At 42.5% G+C, this 27,800-nt stretch overlaps 1 protein-coding gene across 1 annotated transcript in view; it reads left to right on the forward strand.

Moving 5' to 3' along the window:
- Window positions 1–27,800, forward strand: part of LOC311133830 (guanine nucleotide-binding protein G(i) subunit alpha-2-like) — a 209,008-nt gene that overhangs the window by 144,075 nt on the left and 37,133 nt on the right. Inside the window, exon 4 of the mRNA XM_084167424.1 lies at window positions 23,887–24,047. Coding sequence (XP_084023550.1) covers window positions 23,887–24,047 — 161 coding nt within the window. The remainder of the gene's footprint in view (window positions 1–23,886; window positions 24,048–27,800) is intronic.

A 27,800-nucleotide genomic window follows, 5' to 3' on the forward strand; every position in this document is an offset into this window, starting at 1 on the left:
TAGCTAACCTTGTAGCTCATGAATGTAAAAATAATGCCACAACCTTTAAACAAACATTTCTCTCATTGCATAATATCTAACGTTGTTATTATTAACAAATTGCTGTTTGACAATGTAGTGATCTCTGTTTGGCAGAGCTGTTTGTTTATGTCCATCGTCATAGTAACCACATGCCCCAAGGCTGCCTGTTAGCAAGGAATCTCTTTACATTCTAGATTGCAGTGAAGTTCTATTTACAAATAAAAACATTGGGTCCTTGAATAAGACACAATGTGTACAATTGCTTTAAAGTATTTTTATATTTTTGCAGGAGGTCATGTTTCTGAGACAGGCCTAAAAGCAACAATATGTAACTTTTTGGGTGACCCGACCAAATTCACATAGAAATGTGAGTTATAGATCTTTCATTCCCGTTGAAAGCAAGTCTAAGAAGTGGTGAAATATATTTCACAGCGGTTTAGATGGTACAATGATTCTCTACACAATAACTGCTTGTTTTAAAACTATTAGAATTTTAACAACCAGGAAATGGCAGAGCAATTTCTGCATAGTGCATCTTTAAGAATACCATGCATTAACCATTTCTTGCAAATTTCACTTCGACCTTTCTGACTTTCCCATCACTGCTTGAAAAGTTTTTTAGCAATGAGCCATTAATGGGCCATTTATTCCTCTTTACTTGACTGTCTTTGAGCAAGACGATGTACCCTTCTTTTAGGTTCGGTCTCTCACATGGCCATTTCCGGCGTCTTTGCAAGTTAACAAGGTCTCTTTTCCAACAACACCATAAGGTATTGGCTTTGAACTTGCCTCCACTGTCATTTGTAGAGGTCATTGACACCGAATTCACCAAGGGGTGCAAGATGTACTTCCGTTTTTTTAGTCAGGAGCATTGCTGGTGTCCGAATCAGGGTCTGAGGATACGGGCACTAGAGGTCTCGAGTTGACTATGGCAGTAACCTCTTCCATGAAGGTGGTTAGTACTGCATGTGTCAGTTGTGTGGGCCCAACTTGTTACATCATAGATTCAAGAATCTGCCTTATGACTCCTATCATGCTTTCCCAACTGCCTCCCACGTGAGATGAGTGTGGGGGTTGAAGATCCACATACAACCTTGTCCACTCAGATACCTATCTATGTTCTTGTCATTGCCATTGTTTGAGTCAATCTTGAGCTCTTTGCAAGCACCAACAAAGTTGGTTCCCCAGCCGGAGTGTATTTGCTTTGCTAGTCCTCGAATTGCAAAAAACCTCCTTAGTGCATTTATGAAACTTGAAGTGCCCATAGATTCTATAACCTCAATGTAAATAGCTCTTGTGCTGAAACATGTAAACAGTACTGCCCACCACTTACTGTTTGCTTGTCCACCTCTGGTGCGACATGTGGTGATTGAAAAGGGTCCAAACACATCTAATCCTGCATAAGAGAAGGGGGGGTTGGTACTCAGACGATCGAATGGCAAGTCTGCCATCTTTTGTGTTTCCATTTTTCCTCGAAGCTTGCAAAATGTCACACAGTTGTGAATGAGGCTACTGATGCATCGTTTTCCTCCTATGATCCATAGCCATACTGCTCTCACGGCTCCCTCTGTGAAGTGTCACCCTTGGTGATGCACCTGCTCGTGGTAGTGGTGAATGAGCAGAGTGGAAATGTGACTATGCCCAGGAATAATGAGAGGGTTTGTCTCACTGTTTACCAATCCTGAATGTTTCAGGCGAACGCCTACTCTGAGTAGGCCTGCCTCATCTGTGAAGGGGGAGAGGGACCAGAGAGGGCTTTGTTTGTGGATTTCTCTTTTCTCTGAGGTGCATTTGAGTTCATTTGCATATGACTCTCACTGAACAGTGCAGATGAGTTCTTTCTGTGACAGAAGTTTTTTACAGATGTGCAATCCTTTACAACCGTTTTCTTTTGATCCCTTACTGAAAGAGTGGGAGATGTGCACAAGCCTTGCTATTGCTTGAGTAAGAGACTTCCAGGTAGAAAACCTTTTGAAACGCGCAGTATCTAGCTCACTGTTGTCCACACGTGTTACACAGGTGGTGACTGGGGAACAGTTTTCAATGTCAGTTTCTTGGCTTAGTAGTTCAAACGAGGTGCTGGGTTCAGGCTGCACTTTTTCTTGGTTGTGCAAGAAGCTTGGACCTGACAGCCATGTTGTTTATGTCAGTTTACCTGCAGTGACTGATCTTGAACCGTGATCAGCTGGGTTTTGGTCAGTAGGAATGTAGTTCCATTGTTCTGGTCTTGAAGACCTTCTGATTCGCTGCACTCTCATGTGAACATAGACATAAAACCTTCTGGATTCGTTGTGTATGTAACCAAGTACCACTTTGGTAACATACACATATAAGTTGACAGCATTGAATTCAATGTCCATTTCACCTACAAGGACCTCATTCATCTCAGTCATCTCTAGCGCTAACACTGCAGTACAGAGTTCTAGACTGGGAATGGTGATTTCTGGATGTGGAGCGAGCCTTGCTTTCCCAAGTAGAAATCCAACATCTACATTGCCATCTCAATCAGTAACTCAAAGGTAGGCTTCAGCTGCGAAAGCTACTGTAGAGGCGTCACAAAACACATGCATCTCTCTTTGTTCACTGCACTGTTATGAGAGATTGCTTTGTGTGTCCTATGAATCTTGACATCTTGTAGTTCTTTGAGGGCACCCCTCCATTCACTCCATTTCTTGTGTTTTCCTTAAGAGAGAGGAGCATCCCAGTCACAGGCTTCTGTGGTAACAGAGCTAACAGTTTTGGGGTGTTTTTCAGCAGATCAATGGCCTCTTCTTCAGTGGTGATTGACCTTAGCCCATCGTCGACATAGAAGTTTCTGTCGATGTAAACCTTTGCCACTGCTCCGTATTCTGTTTCCCCAACAAAGGCGGCTCGTCTCAGTCCGTAGGTGGCTACAGCTGGAGAGGGACAGTTTCCAGAGATGTGAACTCTCATTCTGTACTCCACTATTTCATTCTCAAGTTTGTTGTCCTTGTACCAGAGAAAACTTAGGAAGTTGTAATGTTTCTTTCCTGGACCATGAAGCAGTGGAACATCTGGTGGATGTCGGCTGTCACTGTCACTGGTTCCTTTCTGAAATGAATGAGGACCCCAAGAAGGTTGTTGTTCATGTCTAGCCCTGACAGGAGTACATTGTTTAGGGACACACCGTGGTTCTGAGCACTAGAGTCAAACATCACTCTGATCTTTCCTGGTTTCTGTGGGTGGTAAACCCCAAAGAAGGGTAGGTATCAGCACTCCTCTCCTTGCTCCAGAGGGGGTGCCATTTCTACATGTTCGTTGTCAAATATTTTTTGCATGAAGTCCACGAAGTGATCCTTCATCTCTGGGCATTTGAGTGTGCGAGAGAGCGGTATAAGACAACTGTAGACTTGCTCTCTGTTATTGGGAATACGTTGATGTGGAGTGCGGAAGGGAAGGGGGCGGTCCAGCTATTGTAATCATCTTTGTGGAACTCCTTGTCCATTAACTGCAGGAACATTTGGTCCTCTGTAGTAGGTGCAAGTTTGTCATCATCTTCTGTTTTGCTGAGCATGGACTTTCCCATGTTTCCCTCGCTGTTAGACATAATTGGTTTTTGTGGGGGGATCTGTGAGCTAGAGGCTTGGTTTTGACTGTGGTGGGAGAGTTTCTCTTTTACTTTAATCTTGCTGTGGCATGGACTCAGATAACCTGCACGTCCATTCCTCCATTCACTCCATTTCTTGTGTTTTCCTTAAGAGAGAGGAGCATCCCAGTCACAGGCTTCTGTGGTAACAGAGCTAACAGTTTTGGGGTGTTTTTCAGCAGATCAATGGCCTCTTCTTCAGTGGTGATTGACCTTAGCCCATCGTCGACATAGAAGTTTCTGTCGATGTAAACCTTTGCCACTGCTCCGTATTCTGTTTCCCCAACAAAGGCGGCTCGTCTCAGTCCGTAGGTGGCTACAGCTGGAGAGGGACAGTTTCCAGAGATGTGAACTCTCATTCTGTACTCCACTATTTCATTCTCAAGTTTGTTGTCCTTGTACCAGAGAAAACTTAGGAAGTTGTAATGTTTCTTTCCTGGACCATGAAGCAGTGGAACATCTGGTGGATGTCGGCTGTCACTGTCACTGGTTCCTTTCTGAAATGAATGAGGACCCCAAGAAGGTTGTTGTTCATGTCTAGCCCTGACAGGAGTACATTGTTTAGGGACACACCGTGGTTCTGAGCACTAGAGTCAAACATTACTCTGATCTTTCCTGGTTTCTGTGGGTGGTAAACCCCAAAGAAGGGTAGGTATCAGCACTCCTCTCCTTGCTCCAGAGGGGGTGCCATTTCTACATGTTCGTTGTCAAATATTTTTTGCATGAAGTCCACGAAGTGATCCTTCATCTCTGGGCATTTGAGTGTGCGAGAGAGCGGTATAAGACAACTGTAGGCTTGCTCTCTGTTATTGGGAATACGTTGATGTGGAGTGCGGAAGGGAAGGGGGGCGGTCCAGCTATTGTAATCATCTTTGTGGAACTCCTTGTCCATTAACTGCAGGAACATTTGGTCCTCTGTAGTAGGTGCAAGTTTGTCATCATCTTCTGTTTTGCTGAGCATGGACTTTCCCATGTTTCCCTCGCTGTTAGACAGAATTGGTTTTTGTGGGGGGATCTGTGAGCTAGAGGCTTGGTTTTGACTGTGGTGGGAGAGTTTCTCTTTTACTTGAATCTTGCTGTGGCATGGACTCAGATAACTTGCACGTCCATTCCTCCATTCACTCCATTTCTTGTGTTTTCCTTAAGAGAGAGGAGCATCCAAGTCACAGGCTTCTGTGGTAACAGAGCTAACAGTTTTGGGGTGTTTTTCAGCAGATCAATGGCCTCTTCTTCAGTGGTGATTGACCTTAGCCCATCGTCGACATAGAAGTTTCTGTCGATGTAAACCTTTGCCACTTCTCCGTATTCTGTTTCCCCAACAAAGGCGGCTCGTCTCAGTCCGTAGGTGGCTACAGCTGGAGAGGGACAGTTTCCAGAGATGTGAACTCTCATTCTGTACTCCACTATTTCATTCTCAAGTTTGTTGTCCTTGTACCAGAGAAAATTTAGGAAGTTGTAATGTTTCTTTCCTGGACCATGAAGCAGTGGAACATCTGGTGGATGTCGGCTGTCACTGTCACTGGTTCCTTTCTGAAATGAATGAGGACCCCAAGAAGGTTGTTGTTCATGTCTAGCCCTGACAGGAGTACATTGTTTAGGGACGCACCGTGGTTCTGAGCACTAGAGTCAAACATTACTCTGATCTTTCCTGGTTTCTGTGGGTGGTAAACCCCAAAGAAGGGTAGGTATCAGCACTCCTCTCCTTGCTCCAGAGGGGGTGCCATTTCTACATGTTCGTTGTCAAATATTTTTTGCATGAAGTCCACGAAGTGATCCTTCATCTCTGGGCATTTGAGTGTGCGAGAGAGCGGTATAAGACAACTGTAGGCTTGCTCTCTGTTATTGGGAATACGTTGATGTGGAGTGCGGAAGGGAAGGGGGGCGGTACAGCTATTGTGATCATCTTTGTGGAACTCCTTGTCCATTAACTGCAGGAACATTTGGTCCTCTGTAGTAGGTGCAAGTTTGTCATCATCTTCTGTTTTGCTGAGCATGGACTTTCCCATGTTTCCCTCGCTGTTAGACAGAATTGGTTTTTGTGGGGGGATCTGTGAGCTAGAGGCTTGGTTTTGACTGTGGTGGGAGAGTTTCTCTTTTACTTGAATCTTGCTGTGGCATGGACTCAGATAACTTGCACGTCCATTCCTCCATTCACTCCATTTCTTGTGTTTTCCTTAAGAGAGAGGAGCATCCAAGTCACAGGCTTCTGTGGTAACAGAGCTAACAGTTTTGGGGTGTTTTTCAGCAGATCAATGGCCTCTTCTTCAGTGGTGATTGACCTTAGCCCATCGTCGACATAGAAGTTTCTGTCGATGTAAACCTTTGCCACTTCTCCGTATTCTGTTTCCCCAACAAAGGCGGCTCGTCTCAGTCCGTAGGTGGCTACAGCTGGAGAGGGACAGTTTCCAGAGATGTGAACTCTCATTCTGTACTCCACTATTTCATTCTCAAGTTTGTTGTCCTTGTACCAGAGAAAATTTAGGAAGTTGTAATGTTTCTTTCCTGGACCATGAAGCAGTGGAACATCTGGTGGATGTCGGCTGTCACTGTCACTGGTTCCTTTCTGAAATGAATGAGGACCCCAAGAAGGTTGTTGTTCATGTCTAGCCCTGACAGGAGTACATTGTTTAGGGACGCACCGTGGTTCTGAGCACTAGAGTCAAACATTACTCTGATCTTTCCTGGTTTCTGTGGGTGGTAAACCCCAAAGAAGGGTAGGTATCAGCACTCCTCTCCTTGCTCCAGAGGGGGTGCCATTTCTACATGTTCGTTGTCAAATATTTTTTGCATGAAGTCCACGAAGTGATCCTTCATCTCTGGGCATTTGAGTGTGCGAGAGAGCGGTATAAGACAACTGTAGGCTTGCTCTCTGTTATTGGGAATACGTTGATGTGGAGTGCGGAAGGGAAGGGGGGCGGTCCAGCTATTGTGATCATCTTTGTGGAACTCCTTGTCCATTAACTGCAGGAACATTTGGTCCTCTGTAGTAGGTGCAAGTTTGTCATCATCTTCTGTTTTGCTGAGCATGGACTTTCCCATGTTTCCCTCGCTGTTAGACAGAATTGATTTTTGTGGGGGGATCTGTGAGTAGGTTTTGACTGTGGTGGGAGAGTTTCTCTTTTACTTGAATCTTGCTGTGGCAAGGACTCAGATAACTTGCACGTCCATTCTCTAAAATGTTTGCCTTGAAGGTATTTACTGACATTTATTGTTTTGGGCACCTCCTAGGGAGACATCACCTACTACAACCCATCCTAGGTCCAACCTCTGAGCATAGGGAGTGTCGGGGGGGGGGCTGTTGCACTGCTCTCGTACCTTATGCACTTGGATATCTCTCCTGAGGAGGAGGAGAATCTCTGCAGTCGGGTCAAGGCTGGGGATCTTGGCAGCCACAGACTTCAAGTGAGTATGATGTTGTGTAAATTCTGGAGTAGGGATCTCAGAACGGTTATCTGGCATCAGGTTGCACTTTGAAAGGCTGGTAATGGCTCATATCAACACCATTATCCCAGAAACCCTAGACCCACTCCAATTTGCATACCACCCCAACATATCCACAGATGATGCAATCTCGATTGCTCAGCGTTCAACACCATAGTGCCCTCAAAGCTCATCACTAAGCTAAGGACCCTGGGACTAAACACCTCCCTCTGCAACTGTGGTGCCAGGATAACAACCTCTCCCTCAACTTGACCAAGACAAAGGAGATGACTGTGGACTACAGGAAAAGGAGGAATGAGCACGCCCCCATTCTCATTGATGGGGCTGTAGTGGAGCAGGTTGAGAGCTTCAAGTTCCTTGGTGTCCACATCACCAACAAACTATCATGGTCCAAACACACCATGATAGTCATGAAGAGGGCACGACAAAGCCTATTCACCCTCAGGAGACTGAACTTTTTTGGCATGGGTCCTCAGATCCTCAAAAAGTTATACAGCTGCACCATCGAGAGCATCCTGACTGGTTGCATCACCGCCTGGAATGGCAACTGCTTGGCATCCGACCGCAAAGCACTGCAGAGGGTAGTGTGTATGGCCCAGTACATCACTGGGGCCAAGCTTCCTGCCATCCAGGACCTCTATAACAGGCGGTGTCAGAGGAAGGCCAAAGACTCCAGCCACCCTAGTCATGGACTGTTCTCTCTGCTACCGCACAGCATGCGGTACCAGAGCGCCAAGTCTAGGTCCAAAAGGCTTCTTAACAGCTTCTACCCCCAAGCCATAAGACTCTTGAACAGCTAATCAAATGGCTACCTGGACTATTTGCATTGTCCCACCCCCACCCCCTCTTTTTACGCTGCTGCTACTCTCTGTTTATTATCTATGCATAGTCACTTTACCTCTACCCACATGTACATATTACCTAAATTACCTTGACTACCTCAGACTGCCCATCTTAATCTTTTCTTTTTATTGACCAGTCTGAGATATGGGTTTTTCTTTGCAACACTGCCTAGAAGGTCAGCATCACGGAGTCACCTCTTCACTGTTGACATTGAGACTGGTGTTTTGCGGGTACTATTTAATGAAGCTGCCAGTTGAGGACCTGTGAGGCGCCTGTTTCTCAGACACTAATGTATTTGCCCTCTTCCTCAGTTGTGCACTGGGGCCTCCCACTCCTATTTCTATTCTGGTTAGAGCCAATTTGCGCTGTTCTGTGAAGGGAATAGTACACAGCGTTGTACGAGATCTTCAGTTTCTTGGAAATTTCTCACATGGAATAGCCTTCATTTCTCAGAACAAGAATAGACTGACGAGTTTCAGAAGAAAGTTATTTGTTTCTGGCCATTTTGAGCCTGTAATCGATCCCACAATTGCTGATGCTCCAGATACTCAACTAGTCTCAAGAAGGCCAGTTTTATTGCCTCTTTAATCAGCACAAATGTTTCAGCTGTGCTAACATAATTGCAAAATGGTTTTCTAATGATCAATTAGCCTTTTAAAATGATAAACTTGGATTAGCAAACACAACGTGCCATTGGAACACAGGACAGATGGTTCTGATAATGGGCCTCTGATAATGGGCCTCTGTACGCCTCTGTATTCCATTAAAAATCAGCCGCTTCTAGCTACAATAGCCATTTACAACATTAACAATGTCTACACTGTATTTCTGATCAATTTGATGTTATTTTATGGACAAAAAAATTGCTTTTCTTTCGAAAACAAGGACATTTCTATTGACCCCAAACTTTCAAACGATAGTGCACTTGCATGGATGTTGAGAAATACACAAATCCTGGTAAGCGCTTCCTGGTACTATTTAATTCTCACCATTGATGTCCATGGTACGGACTGGTTGAATTGCTGGTTATTGAAGCTCATTGTTGAAAAATGTATAATATTGGATAGTAGAAGCAAGTCACACGTCTAGTCTTGTCTTGGGGTTGTTGTCACCAAAACTGAGTTCCAAATCAATATTGCTTATCAACAGTGCCTGTCAACCAAACAGTCTAACATTCTACATTCTATTATTAAACTGGTTGTTTGGATCCTGGATGCTGATTGGACAAGCAGCGGTCCAAGCTGGGCTGTATTGGCAGTCATCGGCACACTATGCCTGCTAACAGTTCCATCTGAAAATTATCACTGCGCCTCCATAAGAATATCATGTTCATGTTGCTGTCTGAATCATCTCTTGAATTTATCTCAACTTGCACATTATCTTACCTTGCTTCCAACCTAGCATTTAGTTTGGTAGAGCGGGGGTTAGTATAAGCTGTATGCCTGTCTGAACTCGGAAACAATGTTTCACTTTTTAATTTCAATCTCTGTACAATACATAGAGAGTGAAAGGTGTCCAGACGAGATGAGACAATTTTTTCTGAGCCAGGCAAAATCGCACATCAACGTCATTATCATGGACATATCCAAGTAAATGCTATTGGTCGGGCCGAACAACGCCATTTACCTGTGACTGTATTCATGATACAGCACTGCCTCTTGTACCTTATTGCTTAATTATACAACTGGTGTGACTAATCCTGAATGCTGAATGTTTAAAATCGCATTCCAGCCAGTGTCTATTCCACAAGTTACCACTGGCTAAAGCTATGACGTTGAAATGCCTTTTTACTCTGTTCCATCTGACTGCGCAATCCACTGTCTCATCAGCCCAGCCAGGCAATATATAAACTTGATCTCCACTATAAAAAGCATCTAGGCATTATCTTCCATTTCTTTTAGACTAGCATTTGTTTTTCAGCAGCAGAAATGTGTATAAACCTTGCTCTCTGTCTCTCCGACATTTGCAACATTGTTTCAATATTGAAATTCGATCTCCTGCTGTCCCATAGTAATGAACGTGTTGTGAGTCGGGATGAGACAGACAGGCAGACAGACAGCTTTTCTCAGCCAGTCTAAATCATAAATAAGCTGGCATCATTTTTCAATAGAAAACAGGTAAAAATAAACGAAATGCAGCTAGTTTGCAGTCTTTCCAGCTTCAGTTTGAAGTGATTGTGTAAGCTGTGTTGTTGGCTAGTTCCGCTGAACAACAGTGTCCTGACGAGAGAGCACATTTTCTATGCCAGGCGAAATTGCGCATCATTAGCTCATTGTTATGGAATTATCCAAATAAATGTCACTAGAAAACAGTTTAAACAAACGCAAATGCAGCTATTTTACTGTTATTCTGGCTGCACTGTTTGACATGCCTGAAAGGTTAGCCTTAGTTGGCTAGCTAGCAAGCAAGGGATAAGAACGTTGCCAGCCAGTATGGCAATGGAACATTAAGAACGAACGACTGGGTCGCGTCCATAGATACAGAACAAAAAGACTTAACAACTGGGTCGCGTCTCTGGCAACCGAACTGATAGAATGAACGACCAGCCAGCTTGGGTAGCAACCTTTATCTCATGGAAGGATGAAATAGTATGAATAAATTCATCAAAGTAACGTTTTTATGAAAATATGCCAATCAATTGTCATGGAAATTACCACCATGGACATCTGAAGTCAATGTTAAATGAACCATTCTTTATTATCAGCAAGCTGGAGAGGTTCCAACAAACTTAATGCACCATAGTACACGTCAGTCGGGAGCTCCGTCAGGGCATTCCCGTTAATTCTCGCATATACTGCTAACACAGAAAAGTTATATTTCCATGATTTACATTATTAATTATTCATAATTAATTCATCATTAATGTTTGGTTCATGCATGTGACCGACCAATACCTCACAAGGCTTCTTCTCTCCAAGCTGAGACCTTGAAACTGAGACACCCCTTTCGGTTCTCAAAGCAATGTTCTGGGCGTACTGCCAAATTGCTTATACTGATAGTGAGGATTCCTCCCATGCACAATCAATTAGTCACTTGCATGAACCCAGTCGAATTGGTTATCAGAAAAGCACAAGAATAAAATGTTCCTTCACATTCCCTCCTCTTATCAGTCTGTGATAATTATTGTACATTTTTTAGGTAAGCATTACATTATAGCTTCTATCAAAAGGAGGTTATTCTATTAAAGTAAGTGAAATCAACACATAAAACCAGACACTTCATCCTTTCAAACCCTTCACTCTGGGTTGTACAATCTAAAATACACACAAGGGACCTGTAGACTCAGATTGTTTCCATAGCTCTTAACTATAAAACCATTGCAGTAGAATGTTGTAACTTAAGACCTTCACTTCATACAGTTACACATATGCTTCATTACACTATTTCATTTATTGATTCTGGCAATGACATTTCAGCTGTTGCTTTTGTTGCAAGTGGCATGTTAATGATAGATTGGTATCTCTGTCAAATTACTATACATTTCACAGTGTGCAGACCTCCACAATCAATCTGATACCCCGACTAAACAATTTTGGATAAGCCTACATCAATTACGGGCACGGTTGACCACCCCCCTCCCTCCCGGCACTCATTCTTCTGACGTTTCTTCATTTTCTTCTTCAGATAGTGTTTCAGTTCATCCTCCCAATGGCACATGTTCAAAGTGGATGGCCCTTGATAATGTCCCGATTTCAATATCTGGGGAATAATCAGATTTTCCCAAGCAGACGAATCTCTCACCTGAGCCGCCACTGTCCTTTACGGTCCATTATGTCTTGTCCATTTATCTACCAGTTCACCAGCAGCATGAGAGAAGTTTGGACGGGATCTCTCTCCATGCTCACTCCACGTGGACTCATGTCGCACTCCTCAGAGAAAAGGTATGAGAGAAAAGGCAGTTGATAGCTTCAACTGGATGCTGTGAACAGGTTGCTGGCTCAGACTCAGGTTTCAGGTAGAAGTGGTGAAGGACCATAGTGAACGCCATTGTCGCCATTACTTCAGCCAGTTAGAGGGGGTGAGGCTCACACTGTTCTTGGTCGAATTATTCCTTCCGTGCAGCTAGATACCATCTGTGGTCACCTTCGCCATAACCTCGAGAGAGGACAGACCAGAACAACAGTTTAGTTTAGGGCATTTCTGATTCAGGAAATCTGGACAAACTAATTACTGTATGACAAATTATTACTACTACCAATATTCTTAATGCAAATGTCTAAGACAAATGTCAAAGAGAATAACAACACACAGTTGAAACCATTTTTGCAAATTGGCTTATACTCCCCTATCATCTTGGCGATCTCACCGCAGAGTTACAGGGTCAGGGAGTCAGAGGGCTAATCCTTAGGGAGAAATCCCAACCATCCAGCAGACCCAATCTGGTGAGATTTGTATTGAAGCAAGACAAAAACAAAACAACAACAATACACACAAAACAACAACAACAACAATACACTCTTCTTCCCTTTTGACACATGACTCACATTGTGATTCATGCGTCCCAAAAAAACAACAACACCACTCGTGGGCCGAATCACACATAGGACTATTGATAAATTATATACTTCTTCCTAATTATCAGTGTTTACATATTACATTTAAATCTCACCCAATGTCTCTAGCCTTTCTAGTGAGGGTGATCAGGCCTCACCAGAAAGTCAGGACAGAGGTCACAGAGTGTTTATTTCCCATTTCTTTCCCTGTAACTCAGACTCATTTCAAACATTCCAAACATTTTGTGTACCAGGTACATTGGGTTTTTCAGTACATTTCTTATCAAGAGAATTTACATGTGTGGAACCAAAACTCGGACAATAGATACTTCAGAAAATTTCATTTGTGTGCCCTTTAAGGTGCATCCTTTCTAACCCGTGAAAAACCCACTAAAACCAAAATAAAAAGACCCCACACAATAAATCAAACACAGTATTAAAACCACTCACAAATATTCATAACAAGTGGGTTGTGTGTGGGTGCTGGCGTGTGTGGTAAAACGTAGGGTAGAAACAAACAAAATGGGGAGCTCCCTTAACATTTAGGTGCTCCCTTAACATCCGGATCCGGGTACCTTTAAACTGTATAGTACACAGTCTCAATAACTAAGGCACCTGCCTCAGGAAGCCTTTCAAAGGGAGAGATACAGAATCATTGGTAAACTTAGTCAGTCCTAAAAATTCTTAATCTTAATCGAGTTTACTGCATCTTGGGCAGGAAGTCTTGATAAAACCATGCGTATACAGAATCATACTTCAGACACATCAGATGATACAGTGTCCCGTTAAGTGGAATACGCACTTTCTAAAGTAAACAATTCCAGAGCCCCTTTCTTGTAATCTTATCATTTTGACCTGTTGCATTGACATATGTCCTGTACTGACTGTCCCTGTGACATCAACTAGTAAAAATATTAAACCTGTTGTTTAACAAATCTGCTAGGTCCTTCAAAAAGTTGGTGCTGGCTTATCAGCTCAATATTCGGTACTAAAAACATTTACTTGGATCTACTTCCATTTTTGACACAGTTCCACATAATGGAAACAGATTATTGTTTTAGATGACATTACCTTCATACTTAAATCACTAGTGTTACCCAAACTATAGAATTGAGTAATAATAGGAAATTGTCAAAAATGTATCTTATTCAATTATTCATACCTCTGTCCCAAATGTCCCACTATGTCCCTTACTGCCTTTTTGAGTTCAGTGAGTAGCACTTATGTTCACTGGTGGTTATCTATTTGTCCACAGGAAGCTTATCTCTAACCCAAACACCAGATGGCAGCCTCTAATATAATGTCCCAAGGCCCTCTGTTCGTCATGTGACTTTGTATTGAAAGTTATTGCATTTTTAGAGTGCTATCTGAAAACCAATAATATTACCATTCACTATGTTACTTTCACTAGTCTCCATATATGTTTCCTTCAACTAGGACTCTCAAGACCCTCCCAATCACTACTGCTAATACACACGGATCACTCTCAAAAAAATTTCTGCTTTTACCCCTATTGTAAGGTTTAAAAACAAAACATAACAAACATGATAACTTTCTCCTTATGGGAAGGCATTGTTTTCATTTTAGTATACCCTAACAATGTTACTCTTAATATGTATTACCAATTTCTGTTGGATAGTCACTTTCAGCTTCACACTTATTAAATGTATATTATTTTAAGATTAACATTTATAAAATACATCATCCAATTCAGAAGGGAAGATATAAACTTTCTGGGATCAACATGTATTATAACTGGGCTGGCACTGTCGATCAGTCCACTGTAGATGGAGTGCTCTGTCCATAATAAGTCTGGCACCTGAGACTCACACATTATTTGAATATGTTGGTAACACGTTGTATAAAAGTGTTAATGCCGTCGAAGCCGGTGTTTGGAGGATATATTGGCATGGTTTGCCGGCCCTCGACTTTACTCAACCTCTACTGGATGGGTGTCCCGAAATCGGGACAGTTGTTGCTCGATATGGATGAAGTGACTACAATGACGTTGTAAACAAAAGCAAATTTTCACAGACATATGCATGTCTTATATGTGCAGAAAGCTTAAATTATTGTTAATCTAACTGCAGTGTCCAATTTACAGTAGCTATTAAAGGGGGAAAGACCGTGCTATTGTTTGTAGATAGTGCATAACAACAAAACACTTTTATCACGGCAACTGGTTTGATACATTCAAAGTAAATAATGTACTTACATTCAGTAATCTTGCTCTGATTTGTCATCCTGAGGGTCCCAGAGATAAAATGTAGAGTTGTTTTGTTCAATAAAATAAATTGTTATCTAACATGATTAATGCTGTATACAGAGTTTTGCCTGAATTCCGACCTATTCAACTTGCAACAAAACATTTTGACATAATATAAATGCTACACCTTGTTTCACCCTGTCAAGTTCTGATTTTCTGCGATCCTCAGATACTCAAGAAGGCAACATAACGTTTTTTTCATAATTTTGCATGAGGTATAGGCTACACAAAATATATTTGAGCCCACCAAGAACTGACATGATTACGCACCAATGAGGCGGGCGGTGTTCACTTGATTGACTGTATCTTGGTCCAATGACCACCTATCGTTTTGAAACAAAGCTAGCTAGAATGCCAGAGCTGGCATTTACAGGAGAATGAGATGGTCCTTTTTCTGAGGAAAAGCCTGTGTATTCAGCACGCGCACAACACGGTTTAGTGTCCATTGGAAATCTAAACAAGGAAGTGGCGCAAAACGTTACGCACAGCTCGATTTAATAAACAACGTTTTCTGCAAATTTTGAAAGTACAATATGGCTACAAATACTGGACAAGCTAAATCAAAGTCCAAATATACAGATTTGGACGGGATTATAGCAGAAATCGACCGGGAAGTGTCACAGAACCAGTAGATGAGGACTTAGTGAATATAGTTTAGACTGTGCCTGTGTTGGAATTCAGCAGACACTGGAATGGAATGGCTGTCATACATGTAGAGATGCTGATTTAAGAAATATTTGCAGTGGTCTCTTAATTTTTTCCAGAGCTGTACATATATATATATATTTAAAAAAAAAAAATCACTTTGTGTGTGGTTTGTGGTGTGTTCACTTATGACATTAGATCAGTGTTGGCTGCTAACTTGGCCCTTATCTTAAATAGTTCACTTCTGTGTTGGGAGGCATTGAATCAACATTCTCGTCACGTCTCCTGTTAGTACCTTTTATGTAGGGAAGCTAATGATCCATCATGTATGACATTCCTGGGAGTGTATGTTCTCTATAGTTATGTGCTTGAAAATGTATCAATTTACCAATTCGGCCACTTGGGTACATTTGGGCAAACTCGAGGGACTCCTGGGTGACTTCATACTATATGTTATGTAGCTCCCTCATTCTTGAAGGTATCAGTCTGAAACTTTGCACATACACTGTTTCCCTCTTGTAGAAAACATCCAAATTCCATTCAGCTTCCTATCTGAATGTATGGCTTTTCTTTTTCATGTCAAAGATGATGCAACAAAAATATATTTAGAAAACATATGTTTTTTTGTTTGTTTTATCTTTTACCAGATATATTGTGTTATGTCCTTCTACATTAATTTCACATTTCCACAAACTTTACAGTGTTTCTTTTCAAAATGTACCAAGAATATGCATATCCTGGCTTCAGGTCATTTTAGGCGGAAATTGAAAAGAAGGGTCTGATCCTTGAGAGGTTAAGTAAACTTGCTCTTTTCAATTGTGATATCATCATATTCTAAAATGTAACTGTATTCTAATGTGTTTCAAATCAACACTGTTGCTCTGATCAACCAAACATTCTAAATGCCAACATTCTACCAACTTTGCTTTGGTTGACTTTGTATTTTTATTATTTAGAATTGTAATAACAATGGACAACAACACACACACACACACACACACACACACACACACACACACACACACACACACACAGTGCTCAGGGAGATAGAGAGAGAGTGAGGAGGTTTAGAGAGTGATTGAGAGAGAGGAGTTTGAGGCTGTGAGTGGGTTTTCCTGCCTCGATGAGGGCCATGCAGGCTTGATAATGAAGAAACATGAAGTGTGCTGAAAAATGAAAAGAAGGCGCTCGGATTGAACTGTTTATTGGAAGGGGTTTATTTAAAGCTGCTGGCAGGACACATTTCACGAGCAGATTTCTTTAGCAGGCAATTTCCACAGTGTAGGCACTGTGCACCTCAAATTGAATTCCCTGTCTCAAAAAATAACGCTGCTGCTGGGTTGTTCCACCAATTAGGCACCTTTTGAATAGTGTAACTTGGTGAAAAAAACATTTTTATTTCATGTAATTTTAACATTCTGTTAAGCTAAATAAATAACATGTTTTCCCATCTTAAGAGGTTAAATTAAAAAATATATTATAATGCCTATTAAGTGCCAAATAAAGTAACAGGGTTGACTGTAACAGGGTTGATGACTTCATCTTAAATCATCCATGAATCCCCTTGTAACAGGAACAGAAGCTTGTTTTGTGCCCCCCAAAAAATATTTGTTAAAACATTTCTAGCCTGTGGGTAACAGGGTTGACGTGTTATGCTCGACCCGCTCAGTCTTCCACCACAAAACACCAGAACATTTCCAATAAGAGTAGAACCAGTTCACCTGCTTTTACGCTGATTGATTGATTTGATTATTAAGATGTTTATGTTTTTTTGAAAAAAATATCTAAAAAGGAATAGTTTCACCATATTAAAACTAGTGTTCAGTTCGCGTAACAGGGTTGACCTTAAAATGAGGGACAGGTTGTGATTTTCAAATGAATCACTAATCACATTAAATACATAATAATCTTCAGAAATGACTTTGTCAAAGCAACAAAATAACTAGGGCTTTACAATGATGGTGAAAACATGGATACATGTTGGGATTAAGTGGGGTAAAATCTTCTTAGAAGGCACAGAGGATGCACAGAGGGACATGTCAGAATGCTGAATTTTGTGGCCACCCCTTCAAATTAGTGCATTTGGCTATTTCAGCCACACCCGTTGCTTACAGGTGTATAAAATTGAGCACACAGCCATGCAATCTCCATAGACAAACATTGAAAATAGACCATACTGAATTGCTCAGTGAATTTCAACGTGGCACCGTCATAGGTTTTTTTTTATTATAAAAAAAATATATATATTTCACCTTTATTTAACCAGGTAAACCAGTTGAGAACAAGTTCTCATTTACAACTGCGACCTGGCCAAGATAAAGCAAAGCAGTGCGATAAAAACAACAACACAGAGTTACATATGGGGTAAAACAAAACAAAGTCAAAAATACAACAGAAATACATATAATATACAGTGTGCAAATTTAGCAAGTTATGGAGGTAAGGCAATAAAATAGGCTATAGTGCAAAATAATTACAATTTAGTATTAACACTGGAATGATGTGCAAGAGATGATGTGCAAATAGAGATACTGGGGTACAAATGAGCAAAATAAATAACAATATAGGGATGAGGTAGTTGGGCGGGCTAATTTCAGATGGGCTGTGTACAGGTGCAGTGATCGGTAAGGTGCTCTGACAACTGATGCTTAAAGTTAGTGAGGGAGATAAGTGTCTCCAGCTTCAGAGATTTTTGCAATTTGTTCCAGTCATTGGCAGCAGAGAACTGGAAGGAATTGCGGCCAAAGGAGGTGTTGGCTTTGGGGATGACCAGTGAGATATACCCGCTGGAGCGCAGACTACGGGTGGGTGTTGCTATGGTGACCAATGAGCTAAGATAAGGCGGGGATTTGCCTAGCAGTGATTTATAGATGGCCTGGAGCCAGTGGGTTTGGCGACGAATATGTAGTGAGGACCAGCCAACAAGAGCGTACAGGTCACAGTGGTGGGTATTATATGGGGCTTTGGAGACAAAACGGATGGCACTGTGATAGACTACATCCAATTTGCTGAGTAGAGTGTTGGAGGCTATTTTGTAAATGACATCGCCGAAGTCAAGGATCGGTAGGATAGTCAGTTTTACGAGGGCATGTTTGGCAGCATGAGTGAAGGAGGCTTTGTTGCGAAATAGGAAACCGATTCTAGATTTAACTTTGTATTGGAGAATCTTTATTATTATTATTATTATTATTTTTATTTTTATTTTTTTTATTTTTGGGGGGGATGGATCAGCTTAATATTGCAGATAGATTGTATCTTCTATCAATGTAATTGTCTGCATCACTTCCAATCCCCCATGTTTTTTTTATTTTTTATATATATATTCCCCTTTATTACTTTTCAACCCCACCATCCTTTCCCTACTTGGAGTAAATTAGATTGGATTGGAGATTCTTAATGTGAGTCTGGAAGGAGAGTTTACAGTCTAACCAGACACCTAGATATTTGTAGTTGTCCACATACTCTAGGTCAGACCCGTCTAGAGTAGTGATTCTAGTCGGGTGGGCGGGTGCAAGCAGCGTTCGGTTGAAGAGCATGCATTTAGTTTTACTAGTGTTTAAGAGCAGTTGGAGGCTACTGAAGGAGTGTTGTATGGAATTGAAGCTCGTTTGGAGGTTTGTTAACACAGTGTCCAATGAAGGGCCAGATGTATACAAAATGGTGTCGTCTGCGTAGAGGTGGATCTGAGAGTCACCAGCAGCAAGAGCGACGTCATTGATATACACAGAGAAAAGAGTTGGCCCAAGAATTGAACCCTGTGGCACCCCCATAGAGACTGCCATAGGTCCAGACAACAGGCCTTTCCAACAAGGCCACACAAGCCACACAAGCTCACGGAACAGGACCGCCGATGCAACACTCACTACCGAGTTCCAAACTGCTTCTGGAAGCAACGTCATCGGGAGCTTCATGAAATGGTTTTCCATGGCCGAGCAGCCACACACAAGCCTAAGATCACCATGCGCAATGCCAAGCGTCGGCTGACGTGGCGTAAAGCTCGCCGCCATTGGACTCTGGAGCAGTGGAATCGCTCTTCACCATCTGGCAGTCCGACTGACAAATCTGTGTTTGGCGGATGCCAGGAGAACACTACCTGCCCCAATGCATAGCGTCAACTGTAAAGTTTAGTGGAGGAGGAATAATAGTATGGGGCTGTTTTTTAATGGTTCAGACTAGGCCCCTTAGTTCCAGTGAAGGGAATTCTTAACGCTACAGCATACAATGGCATTCTAGACGATTCTGTGCTTCCAACTTTGTGGCAAAAGTTTGGGGAAGGCCCTTTCCTGTTTCAGCATGACAGTGCACAAAGTGAGGTCCATACAGAAATGGTTTGTCGAGATTGGTGTGGAAGAACTTGACTGGCCTGCACTGAGCCCTGACCTCAACCCCATCGAACACCTTTGGGATGAATTGGAACGCCGACTGCGAGCCAGGCCTAATTGCCCAACATCAGTGCCCGACCTCACTAATGCTCTTGACGCTGAATGGAAACAAGTCCCCGCAGCAATTTTCCAAAATCTAGTGGAAAGCCTTCCCAGAAGAGTGGACGCTGTTAAAGCAGCAAAGGGGGGACCAACTCCTTATTAATGCCCATGATTTTGAAATGAGATGTTCGACAAGCAGGTGTCCACATATTTTTGACCATGTAGTGTATATATAGTTTTCCATGTGGTCTATATTAAAGGGCACTTCATTTACTATAACAGGCCTTTTTAATTAAATATTAGTGCACAATTGCTACTTAAAATATCAAAGGAATGCAAAAGGCACTCATTTCGTGGAACGACCCTGTTGCTGCCACCTGCAAATGCATCATTCAGCCCAGACAAAGCTGGATAGAAGTGATTTGCTTCAGTTTTACCTAAATGGTTTCTACCGTTTTTTACTTCATATAATTTATCTGGAGACTTGGGGCGTTTGCTGTTCATCAACATCAAACGATGACTATGATAGCATATCACCTCAGGCTGATAAGGAAGGCTTCATTCCCAACCCATCTTCAAGTCTTTCTTCTTATTTACAGACACATGCGCACACACACACACACACACACACACACACACACACACACACACACACATATGCAGGCACACACACACGCAGGCACACACACACACACACACATACACACACACACACACACACACACAGCTTCGCTGGTCTCATCTGTCACACTCAATGAGTCAGCAGTAAGAGCAAATCCATTCCAGTGCTAACATGAAGAGGGCTCAGCCTGTGAACAAACTGTCAGTGTGTTTCTCAAAGAGGGCAAACACATTTGTAGGAAGTGTATGACCGTATATATTAGAGGGCTTCACTTGAGACTGTAGCTGCAGGATGCATGGGTGTGCTTTATAACTGTACTCTAGTCTTCACATGGCCTGAGGGTCTAACAGGGATGAGGAGAGAGGCTGCCTTGGTAATTAAGGGAGGATGGATGGGTACACTCCTCTGTGTTTTCAGACCATCCTTCATACAGTGTGTCGCTGGACCTAATGATACTTTGCCTCCTATGCAGGCAATTAGTGCACCGGCTGCCACAAACATGCTCTCATACAGTACATTCAGAAAACAGACAACATGTACGCATAGACAGTGATGCACAAGAACACACAGAGAACAGTGCATAGACACACACACTTGTGCACACACACACACACATACTGGTGCCCAGAATTGGCTCAGTGAGTCATCCTGAGCCCAGTACCCAGGAAGGATGCAGAGGAGAGGAAATCGTGCCTCCATATGCTGTGTCATTTCATTTGCTTTGACATTTCATGTCGGAGAAAGATACCCAAAATACAGGAGAAAAATAATCTGTGAACTGTACTCCAAGACTATTATACTGTAGTTTTGTGTTTTATATGAGTTTTTATTCCTATTAGTTTTAAGATTTTTATTTGAAATTCAGTTTAGTTTCAGTTCGTTTTCAGATCCACTTTACTAGTTTTATGTAGTTTCTGTTTTATCAAAACATTTTTCTTTTGTTTTTATATTATTTAGTTTCAGTTTTAGTTTTAGTGTTAGGGACATAAGGTATGTGTGGGAGGGTAGGAGCCATATATGTGTTGTATAGTTTTGGTCATACAGTAGATTAGGTTAGGTTAGGTTTAAAGGTAGACTCAGCGAGATGACGTAGATGCAAGAAGTAAACAGTAGTTGTGGGCCAATTTCCGCAACAACCAGGACCGTTGAAGTGTGAGGCTTAACTTGTTGTGGCAGCGTGAAGCGCACCGGTGCACATGAGCAGATACTCTGTGTGACTGTGTGAGAACAAAGTCTTTCATTGTGCTCATCTCAATGGCCGTGTTAGAGCAGATCACTTTTGTCAAGTCGGTGACCATCGTTGGTCACTGCCTTTCAAAGTGCGCCTACATGTCAACTGCATGAACTTTACAAAAATAATTTGATCAACGGTTTTGACTGCAGTCGACTGCAAGTTTCTGCAGTTGCTTTTCACCAACTTCCTCTGCAGGCATCGCATGCATTGTGGGAGGCTCTATTGTCAACCAATCATTAGGGTGTTTTTGTTTGACCCACACGAATGTGACCAAAGAGATGACTGAAACAGGAACCAATTTGCCATAATTTGTGTATACAGTGGATATATACAGGTACCAATAAATGTAATATTTGAGGCTCTCCCTCACTAATTGATTGTACAATGTACACACATAATATTATATTATGATTTCAGTTTGTGAATGTGTGATATTGGTTAGATATGTTTTTTATTTTGACATTATAAAGAAAACATTTGATAAACAATGGCACCACTGCCATGTTGATCTGAGCCTTGCTGTTGGAAAACCACAATAGTGTCCGACTTTCGGCTGTAGCAGATGCACCTACCCCGACTTCACTCCTCGACTTTCGTCTACAGTCGGTTGCTTTAGCCTTACCACTCAAACACGCCCAATATCTGAGGTACTGCTCATGGCAACGTTATCTCGCTGAGTCTACCTTTAAATTATAAAGTCAATCTCAATATGACCTGCCAGATTCAGAAGCTTGAAATCCACATTAGAAAAAAAAGCTTGAAAGCCCCATTGAAAACCCCATTCGGTTCAAATTCATTCTTCCACCAGAAGACATAGCCGGACAAAAATCTGGTTGTTAATTATTTTTGCATAGTTGCTATGCAAAAGGAGTGGTCAACCGTTCTAAACAAAATGGTTGCTATGCAGGCTCAATAACATTCTTCTCACTTACTAGCTAGCTAGCCAACTTCAGCTAATTCAGTCAAGTCAAACATTGAACCTGGAATGACAGTACACTATAGCTGCATTTTTCTTTGTTGAGCTTTTTTTCTATTGGCATTTACTTGGATATATGTTAATGACGGTGATGCATGATTTCGCCTAGCTCAGAAAAAGTTGTCTCATCTCGTCTGGGTACTGTTCACTCTCTATGTATAGACCCTTTTCCAGTACACGACACACTAACGTCACGCACAGATGCGCACAACTCTTGGCAGCAGTAAGAAAGCCATCGCTATCTGCGCCCATTCAACATAGCCTAGATTTATGTTTGTATTACTTCTAAACAAAACTGACTGCCTAACTTATGATTCAGCACTACACAAATTGGCTTAATTATTTATTTACTAGCTAACTGAATAATAACACAGAATACATACATACTTAATACAATAGAAAAAGGAGATGGCTGGCTCTCTGAACCTAGAACGTGGTCCTCTGTAGCTCAGCTGGTAGAGCACGGCGCTTGTAACGCCAAGGTAGTGGGTTCGATCCCCGGGACCACCCATACACAAAAATGTATGCACGCATGACTGTAAGTCGCTTTGGATAAAAGCGTCTGCTAAATGGCATATTATTATTATAGACAGGTGTTCATCTCACTATAGAGAGATGGATGCCTGATTAGGTAGGGATTCCACAGTAGCTGGGTGTGCACAGAGCTTACTGACTTGCTAGCCGCTTGTCTTCACATTGGCGACTGACTTCTGTTGTGTCATCATCACCATCATCCCATTCATTCCTGTCTATTTACGGTACAGATAGTAGTGGGAGAAACACCCAGAGGAAATCTATCTTTCTCCTGCCTGCCACTGGCTGCACCACTGTCACACTTTATTACAACACTGCATTATTTATCAGCCAAACACCTTGTCCACAGACACCAATATATCTCCCATATTAGCCATCCACACAGTGGAGATTGCCTGGCCTCCGGTTATGACAGGTCCCCGGTGATGTCATAACAATATATAAAGCTATGTATTTAAACTGTGGCACCATTGACCTTGGGCCATTGGCCACCTGTCAAAACAAACCAATATTTATTAGCTTAATCTGAGTCACTCAATCATTTTCTCTTGTGGCTAGAGAGACCCATTAACTATTTATGATGAGATCTTGCCTCATCAGTGCAGATGTGTTTGCTTGTTGATAATGTGGGTTCTCCCTCCCTCCTGAGATTTAAACATAAGCCCTCACTCTCTGTGATGTCTGTGGCAATGACTGTTCTGTAGTCCTGTGGTATGTCTGACCTGCAGCATCCTAGCCCTGGCCATAATGGCCCTCTCCTGTCCCCTCCCGCCCCTGCAGGATGACGCCCGCCAGCTCTTTTCCCTGTCGGCTACTGCTGAGGAGCAGGGCATCCTGCCCGATGACCTGTCCAAAGTGATCCGCCGCCTGTGGTCCGACAGCGGGGTGCAGAGCTGCTTCACACGTTCCCGAGAATACCAGCTCAATGACTCAGCGGCATAGTGAGTAGGCATAGTGTGTGGGCTGTTTGCGTGTGTTTTTGTATGTTGGTTTGTTTGTTTGTTTGTTTGTTTGCTGTAGCAGCAGAGAGCAGTGTGGGAGGGCCATCTTATTTGGGCTATGGTTAGTAATACAGTAAAAGACGCTTTAGAACTTTAGACAACACCCCTACATGAGGATATAATACTCTCTGTGGTTCCCTTTCAGTCGGTCAACTCGGTACGACAGCTATGGGGAGTTTGCGCGCTAGCGTTCTCTACTGAAGAACGTTAGAATCACGCCTGACAAGGCCAAAGAACTCATTCCTTCAATGCTCTTCACCTTGAGCTTAGCAGAACAATTTCACGCATTCTTTAAAATAAACACGAAATCTATCAGGCTTTGCTCCAACTTAACTATCCCACTTAAGGAGGGCATGCTCATCCTTCTGGACATTGTGTGTTAAAGCTTAGTAACTGGTTTCGTGAGTTTGAATTGGGGCTTTGGTTGATCAAGTGTCTTGTCTGCCTGGGCTGAGGAATGCGACAGCTGCCCTAGTTCAACCTGGTTGCTGTGCGCTCTGTCGCTGGCTAAGGGAGGCGACTTGAAGGGAGAGGTCGGCTAGGTCGGTGGGCACTCTCTGCCGCCTGTGCCCTGCCTCGGTCAAGCACCGCTTACCTCTTCCCAGACTTGGTCGATGATCGGGTCTTATGTGGACGGGATCAGGCTAGCTAAACAGCACTGTATAGCGTGCTAGCCAGGTTAGCTGACTGATCAAGGCGAGTTAGCTAGCGTACTGCCACTGGTGATTCCTGGAGGAATTGTTTGTGTAGCTATCTCATTTAGCATAGTGTTCAGTCATTTGTTTATTCTAAATGGACTGTGCAGCGGTCAGAGAGATTCTCTAGACTGAAGGAAGACGCCACTCGGTTTTCTTCGTCTAGCTCTGTGCTGGCATCAGGCTTGGCTAGTTCTAGCCCGCGGGGGATAATGCCAGGTAGCTGGCTACTGGCTTGGCAAGACTGATAAGTCGCATGTTGGACGTCGGCTAGCATACAGTACTGTGACAACAGTGCCTCCGTCTGTGCCCATAAAAGGGCTGAGCTATGGCGGGCTGTTATGATGAGTTTCTCTGGTATCAAGTAATTCAGGATGCAAGAAGATATTTGACACTTAGATGGAGAGTTGATACATGTATTTAATATATGGTACCGGATTCAACGTGACAAGCTGCACGTGAGTGGCCTATTGTCATTTGGACTCCCCACCGGATTCAACATAGCAAGATACACGTGGGTTGCATCTCACTATTTGAATGATAGGCATACAAAATCTCTCAGTTTATATACTGCTTGGCAAGCTAATTCTATCCAACAGTTGCCAACCATTATTAGAATACACTCCCAACTACAATAGTATCACCCTATATGGTATCATCTTGCACCCTAGTCAGGACATTCCATCACATACTCATTCTAAAAGTAACATCAGTGGCCCCCCAGTCTTCCTTGGCAAGCATACCTTCTGGCACCCACCAGTGACATAAATAAATGGAATGTCCTCATCCTCAAAATCCTATGTAACACACAAAATATCAAACACATCAACAAATCCTGTGTAAAATATGTCATATCAATCCCCCATTTTCTTAATTTTTCTGTTGTAAGTAAAATTCCACAGATATAACATTTACTTAAACCAAACAATTCACATAAAATGTGATTCCCAAAATAAAATATTGTCCCATAGCTTTACATAGGATTGGAGTAAATTCCTCATATAACTCAATCAACATTATCAATGGACACTTGAATAACATGATATAGATGAAGAATTTGCACTCTCCCTCCTTGCATTCATACTGACTGATACCGCTGTAATCACTAATCCCATCCTGTATTTCTCTAATATTTTCCATAGCTTTAGTTAAATTCCCAAAACCTTCCTCATCTGATGGTATGTACAATATGCATCTTCCCCTACAATCGCATACACTATCCCTTTAGCTGCTGTAAAAGCATCACATGTAATGCGATTATAAATTGCATATTGTCTAATGAGTGCCATTTAAGACCCTATTGCTGGACTATTAGTAGGTACCATGTTTAGTCTGAACTCTGTTCAACCCTGACTCCGTTCCACTAATATGCCTTAGGATAGAGGCAAAGGATAACACTCCTTCATTCACTGATAAATCAGGACAGCCTTGGATTAGTTAGGATTGAGGAATTCAACCCAAGGTCAGATCAGATGAAAATAGCATAAACATTCCTATGTCACACATACTGAACCCCATGATAGGAACCAATTAAGTTCTTGCATATCAACATAGATGTAACCCTATCTCCGTGTTCATTGATTAACTAAGTTGATCTTATAGTTCACTGAGTCTGAATATATGTAACTATAGTCTACTGAAAAATATTCAAATTAATTATCCAACCCAAATTTAGAATAACAATGCTTAGTGATTCATATGGGTCTTATCAATCGAAGTTAAAAACCCTCAAATTAGCACAAATCACCACTCTCAGAATGTACACTTATATTACATACAGTATAACAATCCAGAATTCTAGTATTACCTTCCTCATCATGAGAATAACTACAGATCATTATCACAATGCATTCTTAATCCCAATTACTATAAATTTAGCAGTGTGTAGTCCTCCTCAATCAACCTGATGCCCCAAATAATAATTTTAGATCAGTCCAAATCAATTACGGGCCCAGTTGACCAACCCCTTCATTCCCCGGAGGATGAAGGATTACTTTATCCTATCCCAGGTATTCCTTAAAGAGGTGGGGTTTCAAGTGTCTCCGGAAGGTGGTGAGTGACTTCGCTGTCCTGGCGTCGTGAGGGAGCTTGTTCCACCATTGGGGTGCCAGAGCAGCGAACAGTTTTGACTGGGCTGAGTGGGAACTGTGCTTCCGCAGAGGTAGGGGGGCCAGCAGGCCAGAGGTGGATGAATGCAATGCCCTCGTTTGGGTGTAGGGAATGATCAGAGCCTGAAGGTACGGAGATGCCGTTCCCCTCACAGCTCCGTAGGCAAGCACCATGGTCTTGTAGCAGATGCGAGCTTCAACTGGAAGCCAGTGGAGTGTCCGGAGGAGCGGGGTGACGTGAGAGAACTTGGGAAGGTTGAACACCAGACGGGCTGCGGCATTCTGGATGAGTTGTAGGGGTTTAATGGCACAGGCATTAATTGTACTCCCCTTATCACCCTGTCGACTTCACCTCAGAGTCACAGGATCAGCAAGTTAGATCTCAATTTCTGTTAGGGAAACCCCCCACAGACAGAGAAATGGATGGTGTGGAAGTCAGGTGATTCTTGAAATTTTGGAAGATCTTGGATGTTCTTGGAGGTCTGTCCCTCCGCTGAGGGAATCAGCCAGAGCCAGTAGCATTCCCATTGCATTCCCATTGCCAGTAGCATTCCCATTGCCATCGTCTCCCATCTCATCTCTAGGTCGTCGGTTTCCTCATGGTACTCTGGTGCAGTGGTTTAGATGATACCAGGTCAATCTTCCCTCTATCCGTACAGCCGTTAGTGTAGCCTGGGTGACGATGTATGGTCCTTTTATCTCTGGACCTTCTTCCGTCACTAGGGTCTCGGGCTCAGGCAGAATCATTCTCAATTTATCAACATCTTTTTGTGGAGTGTGTCCATCTGGGAGCGTACCAATAGGGAAGCTCAAAGTCACTGCTGCAAAGACACACAAACACAGACACAAAATAAAACAATGCTCCGCAGTGGCGGTGCCATCTTCCTTCT

The sequence above is a fragment of the Coregonus lavaretus genome (genome assembly GCF_964263955.1).
Source record: "Coregonus lavaretus genome assembly, chromosome: 8".
NCBI classification, from domain to species: Eukaryota; Metazoa; Chordata; class Actinopteri; order Salmoniformes; family Salmonidae; genus Coregonus; species Coregonus lavaretus.